Raw genomic sequence first — 14,211 nt, 5'->3', positions numbered from 1 at the left:
TCTTAAAATAAAAAAAACTTTCCAAGCTTAATTAAGGGTAAGTTATCAGACAAAAAATACAACTATTCCTAAAAAGCCTCTAAAAAAATCATTTTTCATAAAGAAAGCTTTCAATGGTACCTCATGGAAAAGCTTTCAATGGTACCTATGGCCTGTATTTAAGGAATAAGGAAAGCAACACACAAAAATGAAAATTTTCTTGAACAAAAGCAGATACTGTTGGCTGTGATGATCCAGTAGCAGCTTATAACCACTTTGTCCATAAGGAACTCCCTATACATTCTGCCTACACATTTACCACTTCAGGAACACTGGTTTTAAAACAGTTTTTTTAAGCAGTTAAAAAAAAAAAGTTTAAAACTGATTCCTTTATGTTTGATTCTTACTGGGTATGTATACACTAGACTGACTTGCCTAATAGTAAATTTCAACAGATACTCAATTAAAATATAAGCCAGTTAAATGGTTAAAATGCAAACCTTATAAAAGGGTTTAGTTTCTTAGGCTGGAAAAAAAATGTAGTAGGTTAAATTCCTTTCCTCAGTGGGATTATGCAAATAAACCTTCAAAATTTACCCTGAGTGTTTATTTAGTGGATAATGAAAATTAAAGAGAAAATAATACCAAGATATACTTTTAACAAAGTGACAGCTTACCCGATATGCCATTCTTGCTGGTGTTCAATAAAGCTACAGATGCTGCGGAAACTCTTTTACTGTTCACAGCCTGCCCTGGTTTTCTTGAGGTACATTCTTCACTATCATTGTCCTGTAAGTTTAGTAGCCTTGGCTGGAAACACTGTAGTCGACATGATCTGATATTGCTTAATATTTCAGGAAGGGACAGTCTATTTTCACAATGTTTACTGGAAGCATTGGTCCGAGAGAAATTAGAAGAAAAGTCTATAGGTTGGGAAGAGCTTGAAAAAACATTCAGCATTTCAGGGTCTATCTGGTTCAGGACTGGGTCATGTTCTGTGGATATTCGGTCCATTATGACCCTGAAAAGCAATATAAAACCAAGTATTATCTAGAAGAACTTAATAATGTTTTCTCTATACATTCCTATCCAGCTTGTAAACAAAAACCAGGCCAAAATAATATTTTACCTTCCACCTCTGCCAATTCGCCTCCTTGCAAATCCTATACATCTTCTTGGGACTGTGAGTGTCGTAAGGCAATGCCTATATCTCAACTTATCCAAATCTGCCAATTCTGAATTTTCAAATGAATGGTTAGCTTGGTCCAAACGAGGCTGCAAAGAAATAAAAAAACAAACTAAAACTCATGGAGTCAATTCTGAAATGAAAGAAAGTTAAATCATGATAAAAAAAAAATAAAGTTAACTATAGCATTAGCAGAACAATTCAATTTTAGATTAAACTGCAAAATTGGGATTTAAATGATATTAACCAGATAAAATTGTACAAAGTTGAATAAAAATTCACTCGCCAAAATAACTCAAACTGAATATAGTTTGTAAATATAGACACATTCAGGGTATATTTTAAAATATATCTTCAAAGAATAATAGAGCTTCTAACACTTATGTAGAAAAGCAGAGATGGTGAAATCAGTAATTAATAGGCTTCCTATTGAGATAAACCATATTTTTGGACCAAAAGTACACTTCAAGCATGCATTGGTCAAGCTGACATTTCCTCTTTACTTTTAGGAACATACAGTCCATTTCTTTGCCTTCTCATTCCTTTTATTATTCTATTTTTCTGTGTCTTACCACTTCTCCCCCTTTCGCAATAATTTTTTCTCATCAGCTTACTTGTAAACAACTTCCCACCTCTCCTATACTAAATGGACACGCAGGCCCTGAAGAAGTTTTACAATAATGCAAACAAGACAAGCTATCTCTACCAGGCACACAGAAGAGCCATCCTCACAACTCTATAGTCACATACCTCATCTGAAAACCTGAGCATTTAAGAGTGAGGGTCATTCCTTGATATAATGCTCTGTCAAAACTTGACTTACTAGCACAAAACAAATTCTAAGTGGTCAGAAAGTTATGAATGTAATTTTTAGGTAAGATGTTGCTATGAGGGAAGTTTAAAACTGATTCCTTTATGTTTGATTCTTACTGGGTAAGTATATACCAGACTGACTTGCCTAATAAATAAATACATTTCAATAGATACTCAGCAGCCATCAAAGGTTCAATTAGAGATTCTGGGCTTACCTAACTCTAGCAATGACTCACTGAATAATTTTCATAACTTCTGAGCTATAGGTAAAGCCCAAAGTGAAATGTATTTCTAAACTATGAGGAATTAGAGATTTCCAAGTAAAGGATTCTGATATTCTTTGAAAAGATTCAGTACCTTTGAGCATCTTTTATTGCTGTCTGCACAGAGGATATCAAATAAAAAATGCTGATGGACTCTCCATTTTTACATCAAGACTAAGTCATCTTGACAAGAGTTACCTGTTAATTCCCGTTCACAAAACCACCACAAAAAATAAAGGTCTTACAGCATAATACTGGCATCCTGCTCGCCTCCTGAAAGCACAGGGACCATCGGGATCATTTTCTTCTTCGGGTTCTGATACTGGAGATGGTACCTTGAAAAAAGAGACACAAGATATTCCATTTAGGAGTTAATCAAAAGTCAACAGGTCAATCTTTATAATGGTCTGAAATTAGAATCTGATCACAAACAGTAAATCTTACTCCTAGATTACACACAGCAGGCAGTGAACTCCCCAAAACAGACAAGCAAAAATTTTGTATGGTAAAAAAATGATAATTTTTAATGGATTATTAGTTCTTGCAGGTAATTTCACATGGCATTGCTTAACTGCTTCTGAACATTTTAAGTGCCACAGACTTGAAAAGAATTAGTATAGCTTTTATATACCCCACTTACATTTTATAAATAATGTAGATGATCATAAATACTTTGACAGATATGCTTCACCTGTTAGTAAGTGTGTTTTTATCCAGTAATTTTTTCTCTCTTTAATAAAGCCCAAAACCAAGGAGTAATAAAAAGGCTTACGAATAGCCATCCTACCCCAAGCCATAAAGGTCATACATTTTACTCAAATGGAAGTGTCCCTTATTTCCTGAGTCATTTAGAATCACTTTTTAAACCTAGCAGATCAGAAGCAGATAATTACAAGAGGAAAGAAGACTTGCTAAAGGAAAGCAGACTAGTTGGAAAGAGAATTGAGAAGTCCACAATCTTACAGCAAAAGAATAAACACTTTCAAAAAGTTCTCACAGATTAAAGAACATTCTCCCTGGTGCCATGTGACACTAAGTGAAACATCCCTAAATATTCTAGGTGGACCCCTAGGGCAACACTGAGACACTGTAGCATACTTTATAAATGTCATCAAAAACATTAAATGATATACAAATATACTCTCATACAGCAGGGAAAAAATTTGGTTTAGATAAAATATCTGCCTATAATGGTGAAAATTAAAAAAAAAAATTTTGGTACTTAAGTTTCAGTTGTCTCGCAATTTCACTTTGTAGTATATCTCTTTTTGTGACAACGCTGGCTCAACCATATTTACTTGCAAATTTTTGAACCTCACAAATCCCTCTCTTCCTATTTTGAGGAAAAATATTTTCTCCACATTATTTCCAAACTGTGGTAATTACCACTGAGCAGGGTCATCCAGGGGAGAAAGGCATTTGTTTGAGGTTCCAATATACCTCCACCAGCCCTATGGGGGAGACACAGAAACAGTAAGCTGGGGCTGATTCTTCTTCCTGGGGAACCAAGTCCCAAACCTGAAATTTGAGAGGAAATCCCAAATGTGAATTTTGCACTTTGGTTCCTTGCAAATCATCAACTTCCTCTTCTAAAATACAAAGAAGAAGTGTCACAAATTCTCAGATACTCTTCAATAAAGTATTCTACGCCAACCTCCCAACCACCATTTCCCAAGAATAGATTCCAGGATTTAGTCTGAAACAAAGGAAGATAAAGCTGGTATTAGGAGAATCAGAAGCATGATCAAGAAGAGATGGAGTTTTTAGTTCTGCTCTGCTGCAAATCTCACTTGGGTAAGTCTGGTTAAAATAACTGTTCTCTTAGACTTCCTATTCCCTTGTTCCTTGTTTACTGGATGGACAAAGAAGCATATGATTATCTTCATGATCTTTTAAACAATAAAACTCTGAGTTTATAAAATCAACATTCTAAATAGCTGCCACACTAAATGATGTCCAACTACAGGTAAACACTTTTTAGCAACAAGGGTATGCTATTATAAAAACTAAAGAGGTTTGTCAAAGACCTAGCACAAGGACTCAGAGGAACCTAAAAGTTTCAAAGTACAATTTACATGTAGGGCTAGGGGCTGAGAACTATACAAATAAACTAAGAATTTAGAACAGAAATTAAGATCCCTTGATGCAGGAGGAATGTATGACTAGTATGCTGAGTATGGATGGCTTCTAACAATAAGGGAAGTTTCTATAGTTCATAATTTCCTATGGCATCATTCTTAAAGGGTTGGGAATATATGGTAAAATTTTATAGACTCTCATTAGTACCACCAATAGAAGGGTAATATACATACATTTATCTAACCAAATTATATTCTTACTCAAAACTTTAAAACAATGTCCCAGTACATGTAATGTAGATACAGGCTATTTGGCCATCTGGCTACTATTCCAGGTATCATTCTGCTCAACCTTTCTTCCCCTTTGTATTTTATGCTCAGGAAATGCCAAACGACTAACAGTTCTATCATGCTGTTTTTTCCGCCCAGAGCCCTTCCCTACACTTTCTGTCTGGAAAACTAGTATTTGTTAGGCCAGTATTTCCTTCATCATCTATTAATATCCCATGGCTATTCAAAGCCCTGCTTGAGTCTAACTGGATGATCCTCTGGACAAAAGTTAATTAACTATTTCATTAAGTACTTTTGAAGCACATACTGAATTAAATACATCTCTGTGCAGATGTCACAATGCATACAAATACTAAGATAGTATTTGGGTAGAAAAACTGAATCAGTGACAGAAGAATAAAAAATACATAATCTTGTCAAAAGGGATACATGTTATGTAAACTCTATATTTTCAACAGTTACAACAATGAAATATTTTATAAACAGTCTTGCTTCCAAAAGTAACTCTGACATTTATTTTCTTTAAAAATTTTCTTTTAAAGCAAGTCAAAATGTTAAAATATGGTAAGACCTGTTTGTTATAATATTCTCTTTAGGTTGTCTATGTTATAGAAAAGAAAGAGGGTATTGGTAGACCAGATGCTAAACACTATTATTTTTTAAAATTATCTTTTAATATATAAAGATCTTGTTTTAAAAATAGCACTTAAGAAGTAAAATTAAGAAACATTTTGCTATAAATAACTGTTGCAAAATAAACCAAAGAATTATCTTCCCAAGTTAAAACTTGAACAAGTCTTTTACATCTTTACAATCAAATAGTTATTGCCAAACAAATTAGCAAGTTTACATTAGAAGATGTAAAATAAAATGTTGGTGGAATACAGTAAAAAGGGAATTACTATTGGTGAATATTAAAATTATGTATTTAATGTCTTAAAATATCGATAATCTTTGGTTCAGTAACTCCATTTGTAATAATCTATTTTAAATAAAAAGAGAAAAGATAGAAATGTGCATTTTTCTAAAAAAGGAAAACTGAAAACCACCTAAATGTTCCCTGGTAGAATAGTTTCTAGCCAACTGATGGAAGTAATAAAGTATCATTTCAGTGGCTATATAAGTAATACAGAAAATGTTTATGCTGTAACATTAGGTGATGAAAGCAACAACAAAACTCCAAGATGCCAATTATGTTTTAGAATATAGCAATATAGAAGACTCAAAGGAAATGTCTTTAAAAAAATAAGCACCTGTGGAAATTCATCTTCATCTGAGCTGTGAAAGTCATATTGCTTAATGTCACTCTTATTGATCACAGGCAATGTCTCAGGAGTGGGTTGCTGAGATGTTATCAAAGCCTCTGCTTTAGGCTTCTTTGGGTACTTCTTCTTTTGACGAACCACATCAGAAGCCTCTTCTTTCAAAGACAAATGATGAGGGTGCTGTTTACGTGATGATTTTTCCCCCAAAAGGAAGAAATGAAAATAATTTTAGAAATCATGAAAAACTATACTCTTCTTTGAAAAACATAAATTTTTACCCAGGAGGTGATTTTACTTACTGTTTTTAATATACAAAAATTATTATGTGATCATAAATTGAAAAACGGTTTACTTTCTGCAAGTTACGATGAAAAATAGTTATGGTATTTAAATTTGCTTTTTATGTTGTTATTGATAGTTAAGCTGTTACTGATTTTTTAAAAAACTGTTCTATTATTATGCAATCCAGCATTTAAAATTAGCATTTAGATTTGATTTTAATTTTATTTAAATACTGATTAATGATGAAAATGAATAACTGTCCTTATTTTTAAAATAACTTGAATTAGATTATGAATTAATTCAGTTCTACACTTGTTTCCAACTTTAAATAATGCCTGCTACCATGGCCAGTAAATTTTTTGAGAAAAATAAGCTTATTACCTACAAAAAAACTTTTTAGAATATAGAATTACTGCCTCAACTGAACAATAATCAACTGTTGTCAAGTACCCCAGAGTTCTATGGTGGCACATGACAAGCCACCTGGCAAAGAGACTGCGTATGAGGTGGATTTCCAGCCCCTACTTCTTCTTAACAGAGAAGCTGTTTCTACCTGTTTTAACATGCTGGCACTCCTTTTAGTAAGTATGGCTCTATCACTTTAAAAAATTTGAAAATGATTGTTCTAAGCACTAAAGTAGAAATAATATTATAGTATAAAAATATTTAGAAAGTTATACATTTCCCCATGTAGCCCATATTATTGTTAAAACTACTTTTGGGTCAAAAATGGTACACACATGAAAATGTTGATTAAATGCCAAATTATTTAAGGAGATATAGGCTGTTACAATGGGTATAGCTATGATATAAAAAATAAAACCCCAACTTCTTAGAAACTACCTGTATTTTAAGGTGGAATGTATGACAAAGTAAATAAAGTTAATTATATATAATGGGGTAGAGCAACAATGGAAGAAACCATATTCCTAAGACTGGTATTTAAATAGGCTGAGTGTTTGAGTGTTTATTCTTAGAGATGATCAAGATTCAGTATCTAATAAAGGCTGATTCTGTCAATAATTTTGGGTTGAGACTTTCAAATTCTAGACCTAGCAATCATATGCCTAGGAAAAGCACTGGTTCATATAAAATGCATTTTAAATAAAAACTCAGAAAATTTTATTTACTATAATGATACCATTTTTGGCTATAAAGGCAAGTGTGATTTAAAGGGAATCAGGTAGGTGGGCAAGATGCCTGTGATTAATAAGAACTCTGATGTTTGAATTGACATGAGGAGTCTTCCTGCTCCACATTCTTCTTGACCTTTAAGAATGAAACCATGAAAATTGAGGATTGTGTACATTTTTAAAAGATGAATTTCCCACAAACACCCTAAGTCACTTTTTAAATCTTGCTACACAGTAAAGCTCTATTGTCTAACTGCTTAAGTCAATACTTATTTAAATCTAAGCTCCTTAAATGAAAGGTTTTATTAATTTTTGTGTGTATCTCAATTGAATTCTTTAATTAATGTACCAAGTGAATACTGAACAATTCTTTAGTCTAAGAGACTAAAGTAACCACCGAGACTGGATCTTTATTAGTTAGAAATTGTAATTGAGAAGTAAGAGGACTTTTCCCAATTGTTTAAGGCGGACAGTAATTGATAAACGCTGGCTCTGGCAATGAGGACGTCAAGAGTAACTTTCAATAGCCTCGATGGAGAAAGCTCTAATTTTAGATTTTGATGCCTGCCATTTGATACAGGATTTGCTAAGGCTAGTGACAGTCACTGAACTTTAATTATACTTATTCTCTAGGGAGGCAGATAGCATAGTGGAAAGCACAGGGTCTTGGAGTTAGGCCTGGAATCAAACCTTGATGACCCACTGGTTAGCTATATGATCTAGAAGTGACACAGAGGTGAAATCTGCCTAAAGGGTTGTTATAAGATTAATAAGTCAGTATGTATATAAAAATTCCTATCAAAGCGCTTGGTAAATAGTAAGAACTAAACACATGTTAATTGTTTACTTTCTTAGCCAAATTATAATAATAATACAATTGCAGAAACCAAAGCTGTCTGATCAATATTACATATATGCTTTTCTCCAAAAGATATTCACCTTAGTTTTACATTCTTGAACTTTGTGATGATTTCCATTATGAAGAGTAGCTGGAGGAGTATATAATTCTTTTTCGGATCTAGTGACTTTCATTTCATTAAGGATTTCACCACCATAGTCTCCCAAATGATATCTTGAAAAGGTAACAATATAAGAAAATGTTACATAGTTTAAAAGCCAAGAAAAAAAAAATGATTACCTCTATTAACTGGAATACAGCTAATCAAATAGAGCCAATAATTACTTAGATTATTCTTAAAAGGGAAAATGTATAGGACTAAGAGGCCCATATTTGGGATTGAATAAAAACCAAATGAAAACAAAGCAAAAAAAATCTCTAAGGTACACACAAGATGAATATCCCATATATTTTATATTTTCAAGTACTAGGAAATGATGTTGAGAATGTTTACCTCAGGAATCACATAAAATTGTTAGGTTTAGTATAGTCCAATTATGCAGGAAAATGACTATTATATTAGAGGACACATTTTTGAAATGCATTGAAACAATGTTTTTTACCTAGTTAGAAAATAAAATCAATTAAACAGTCATTTCTCTCAAATTTTATTTAACAGAAACTTTAATACACAGAATTGGACAAAATGATCTCTAGGTTCTTTTCTAAATAAAATTCAATAATCTGTTAAAAAAAGGATATTAGAGTGTCTATACTACACACAAAAATATCCCCCAAATTTGCAATCCAAATTGATAATTTAATCTGATTCAAAAAAAACTATTAACCACAATTTTGCCAAAAATGTAGAATTTGAGAATCAATTCCAATTATTTTAAATCTCAGCAAAACCCCAACACAAATCAAATTGTTATATTTTGCTCATCATTTGGCTAAAATTACATTAGAATGTAACAGTAGCAATGTTACCTTTTTTCCACAACTTCTAAGGTTAAGTGCAATAATTCTCTTTTTGTCTTCTCTCTTCTCTTAATCATTTCCAAAATTGTTATGGCTCTACTAAACTCTCGTCTCAATTTCAACATCTTTTCATAAGAGGCTTCATCATTCTTACGATTCTATTGAAAATAACAATTTTATAAGAATTAACAAAATGATCCACATTTCCACTTTGATTCAACAAAATCTCATCAGAACCAAATTCATCCTATAAAGTGCAAAATGTTAAAAAAAATTAAATGTAAAAGTGTTAAAAATTCATCTAAACAGCAACTACATAAGCAAACCTATCCATTTAACTCAGAAAATATAAGTACAAGCAAGTATTTCTCAATAAATATTTAGAAAAATATGTTGCCAGCTGCTGAAAAGATGGAATGACATAGAAGGGATAATTCCAATGTAAACAAATTTTTAAGGTTGACCTGAAACAAAATCTAGTGTATCAGAAAATGTGGTCTATTCAAATGGTAGCAAGGTATTTTCCAATGACAAAGAGAAACAGTTCTGTCAAATCAAGTCTACCTAAAAACAGCCAAATTGGATCTCTATGCATCTATCCAGCTCTGTAATTGTGGGCTTAAGTTTCAATATACTACTATGTAAACATTCACAATGACAGGCAAAGCTTCACTTCAGGAACTCAGATGTAAAACTGAAAAGCAGGGAATGAGATTATCATGTTTCAAAGTAAATAATACCTCGCACAGTAGAAAACAGACATGAAAATCTTGAATTTCAGAGTATTGTTAAAGGAGTTCTTACACTGAAGTGTAAGAAGTAACTTGAACAAACTCAGGAGTCCTGTTTAATAACTAGAGAAGACTCAGCTGTAATTAGCATCATTTTTTTTACATACAGAAGTTACTGTTAATGAAACATTTTGTTCAAACAGCCACAGAATACTGACTTTATATTAGGCATGGAACTATTTGTTTACAAATAGACTATTACTGCCTCTCATTGTACAGGTCCAATCAGACTGCACTTAACTCAGTGATGGAAAGATCGCTTAATAATGCAACATGACATTAGAAAGAAACTGAAGAAAGCCAGGTTTTATATTGGAGGATTTATAAAAGAGAAGATAAAGCCTAAGAAAGATTCAAACTTTTACTCTTGTTTCTTTTGTTTATAGTTTCTTGCATTTGAAAACTACTCACCTATAAAAACTACCTAAAGTAAGTCCCATTAAGGTACTGCATACCAAATATTAAAAACACTATGCTAATCAGTCATCCTTTTGTCTTATCAAAAAAAATGCATCTTTTTCCTCTCTTCAGTACAACGTGACAAATGGCAAAATCTAAAGTATGGTTTTAGATTATTTTTTGTTGCGTAAACAGGCATCAATACCTTCGAACTGAAAAAAATTAACATTACCAAGAACAAACACTGAAGTGTTCATTGTACGTAGGGTACTGCCCCTGTCCCCTATTCTCAACAGGCTTAAAGTCTAATAAGAATGAGGGACATACAGATCCAGAAGATGAATAATAATACAAGGCTACATGCCAGCTGAACAATATTCGAAAGTGCACCAGAACCTTTTAAGATTGCTGCCTTCTTCATTAAGTGTTCCTCTTGGACCATATGTTAGTCATTCATTTTCTGCTCTTTAGGCTCAAAAAATTACCCTTGCCAATTTTTCCTTTCCCCAGTCCTATCTTTTCTACTTTTTTTTTTTTACTTTTTATTTTGAAGTAATTGCAGGTTTACAAAAAAGTTGTAAAAACAGTATAAAGAATTCCCATGTATCTTTATCCAGATTCCCCAAATGTTATTATTTTAGATTATCTTTCTCTCTGTATGTATAACCATACTGCTATGAACTGAATATTTGTGTCCTTTAAAAATTCTTATGTTGAAATCCTATTTCCCCAATGTGATGGTATTTGGAGGTGGGGCTTTTCGAAGGTGATTATTAGGTCATGAGGGTGGAGACCTCGGGAATGCATTAGCGCTCTTATGAAAGAGACCTCAGAGAGCTAGCTCTCTTGTCGCTTTCACCATGTGAGGACACAGCAAGATGACTATCTATAAACCAGGTTGTAGGACCTCACCAGACACTGAATCTGCTAGTGCCTGGATCTTGGACAGCTTAGCCTCCAGAACTGTAAGAAATAAATGTTGTTGAAGCTACTGTGGTATTTTTAGTACAGCAGCCCAAATGAACTAAGGCACATATATAAAATTAGCAATAGTATTTATAAAAATTTTCAAGAAAAGTTGAAGCCATAATGCCCTTTTATCCCTGAACACTTAAATGTGTATTTTCTAAAAACAACGATAGTTTCTTACGACCACTGCAAAATTATCAAAATTGGGAAGTTAATATTGATATAATTTATGGACCTTATTTGTATTTCACCAATTGTTTCATTAAGCTACTTTACAGTACCAATTATACAAATATACACACACACATATAAAATTTTTTACAGTACCAATTATACAAAACACACACACACACACATATAAATTTTATTTGCTGTAATGAAGGATATTAGGACAATAATTTTTATTAAACTCATTAATAATAATAAATCCTTTTTCCTGATCTAGGATCTGATTCATGATTTAGGATCTAGTTGTCATGTCTCTTTTAATCTCCTATTATTTGGAATAGCTCCTCTGCCTTTCTATGGTGAACATGATCTTGACATTTTTGATGAGTAGAGGCCACTTATTTTTGTAGACTGTTTCTCAGTGTGGGTTTCTTTGAGGTTTTTCCATGGCTAAATTCAGGTTATGAATTTTTAGTAGGACTATCAAAGAAGTGATGTTGTGCCCCTCCCATAAATCAAGAGCTAAATAATACCTATTTGTCCAACTACCACCGACATTAACTTTGATCACTTGATTAAAATGTTTTTTGCCTGGTTTCTCTAATCAAATTACATTTTTTTCTTTTTTAATTAAAAAAAAAAACATGCTGTGGGGCTATGTATCTTGTTTCTCATCAGATTTTCACCCATTAGTTTAATATCCATTGATTCTAACTTTTGCCTAAAACAATTATTACTATCGTGGTTGCCAAATGGTGATTTTCAAACTCCATCATTCCACTGATATTCAGAAGTTGGAAATCTACTGTTAAGGAAAGGTGTTCCCTTCTCTTTTGTCAATCAATCTACCAATCGTCCATATATCCATTTATATCAATATGGACTCATGGATTACTTATATTCTATGGGCTATCCATTACTCTCTTTATTATTTTGACACTCAACCTTTCCCAAATCTGATCAGTGGAATCCCCATCCAAGCTGGCCCCCGAGGCCTTCTGACATGGCTCCAATATTCTTCCATCGTCAATCACGTTCTTCCTTTCCAGCATAGCGGAATGTTCCAAGCTTATCTTTATACTTTCCCAGCCCCTGACCTGGAGCCAACCATTTTTCTAAGGGGCCTTGGTTCCTTTTAATAGAAAATGGTATTAAAAATGAAGATCCACATGCTAGGGATGCCAACTGTTACTTAGTGTCATTGCTTCTAGATTCTTCTCTCAGTGAGGAGAGCTAGGAAATTGTCTGTAATATACGTATGTGCACATACATACAGAGATTTATATTTACCTCTAGCTAATATTAAAAACCATGTGTTCACATTGACACCTTTTTAACGCTTTTAAGATGGCCCTACTCCCTGTATTCAAATCCACTCACTCCCTTTAACGTTCCCTGTTAACTATCTCTGCTCAGGACCAACTTCTTTCTTCCAATTCCAGTTACATGTTATAGTTCTGACCTACTGCAGATCTCCAGGAAAGTAGTTCTCAAAGTGCTGCACTTTAGAATTAAAGCAGATCTTTTTAGAGCCAAGGATAATTCATAGGTGATTGTTATGTGCAGCAAGACTGAGAATTACTATCTTTCCTGCCTGTCTTGCTTCCTCTGGGCCATACAGAGGGAGGAGAGAAGGCACAGATGCTAACAGTTGTGTCTCTAGGGTTACAATATTAAACATATATGGTAACCAGTGCACTCAGACAGGCTGGTGCCTTAAGATTATTTCATTTAAGGATGTCCTTCAGTACTTAAGTGTTCACAAATTAAACATTAGTTTAGTGAATTAAAATTAAATTCTAGGACCACCAAGCAAATACTTCAGAAGTCCTTTCCTTTAGCCTTTGCCTCAGCTGTACAAGTGTTTTTAATTTTATGAAAACAGAAAAGGAAGTAGAGAAGCTTTGTTAGCTGTATTCATTTTGCATATCCCAATGCTTGTTCACCTCCTCAACATCTAATGGGTATTCATTATTGACTGCTTTCTCATTTTAATACACATAAACATGTCTAAGCAATAACAAGGTACATGAAGGGGAATTGTCTTTGGCCCCACAACTGAAAACAGGAATAAAAAGAATATTAGAAAAGAAAATGTACCACTCTGCAGAGGAAGATGAAAGTAACAAATAAGAGAATGGGTAGGAATCAAAATGTCAGGAAAAAGCTGAATTAGTTACTACACAATGGTGAAATACCTAAACACAGGAACCCATTATTAGCAATTCTCAATATACTAGCTAGTTAGAAAATAGTGATTTAATCTATTTAAGAATAAAATGTTTTTAAACATTTAGAATATTGTTTATATGCCGATAAATTTTGCTAATTACTTCATACCCACTCATTAAAAGAAGTCCAATAGCACTTTTTCTTCAAAAGAATTGCTAAAAGTCTAAGATTTTCAATATATCTGAATCAATTATACTTCTTTTAAAAAGCAATTGTTAGTTCAGATTTTTCAATGGTTCAGATAAATCTCTTTCCTTCTTCATGTCCCACAGTTCATATTTATGAAGTTCTACTGTATTTATGAACTCTCATTCTAGTCTTATCTAAGCAAGGCATTCAATGTGAACAAAATATTTTACAATTCCTTAGCTAACTATTAAAGCACCAAACTGGAAACTCAGCCTGGGTTATGGAATGTCATCTACACTTGGGAAAACCAAGAAAGAGTTACAGAAACTGTAGCTGTTAACCAGTAGGAGAGTTTCTCCTAAAATATACTATCCCTGGCAGCTGTTACACTTCACAGCTGTTACATTAACAGCT

General features: G+C 33.1%; 1 protein-coding gene across 2 annotated transcripts in view; it reads right to left on the bottom strand.

Annotated features, from left to right (window-relative positions):
• The window catches only part of EPC2 (enhancer of polycomb homolog 2), a 174,200-nt gene that overhangs the window by 12,620 nt on the left and 147,369 nt on the right, over positions 1 to 14,211 (bottom strand). For both annotated transcript variants that reach the window (XM_036996081.2, XM_036996080.2), the window contains exons 5-10: positions 9,119 to 9,267; positions 8,230 to 8,362; positions 5,864 to 6,055; positions 2,487 to 2,576; positions 1,109 to 1,254; positions 657 to 1,000 (exon numbers count right to left, since the gene is read on the bottom strand). In XM_036996081.2, coding sequence (XP_036851976.1) covers positions 657 to 1,000; positions 1,109 to 1,254; positions 2,487 to 2,576; positions 5,864 to 6,055; positions 8,230 to 8,362; positions 9,119 to 9,267 — 1,054 coding nt within the window. The remainder of the gene's footprint in view (positions 1 to 656; positions 1,001 to 1,108; positions 1,255 to 2,486; positions 2,577 to 5,863; positions 6,056 to 8,229; positions 8,363 to 9,118; positions 9,268 to 14,211) is intronic.

Source organism: Manis javanica, chromosome 7 (assembly GCF_040802235.1).
Source record: "Manis javanica isolate MJ-LG chromosome 7, MJ_LKY, whole genome shotgun sequence".
Lineage (NCBI taxonomy): Eukaryota > Metazoa > Chordata > Mammalia > Pholidota > Manidae > Manis > Manis javanica.
Note: the sequence above shows the minus strand (reverse complement) of the source record. Positions and strands in the feature narration are given on the sequence as shown.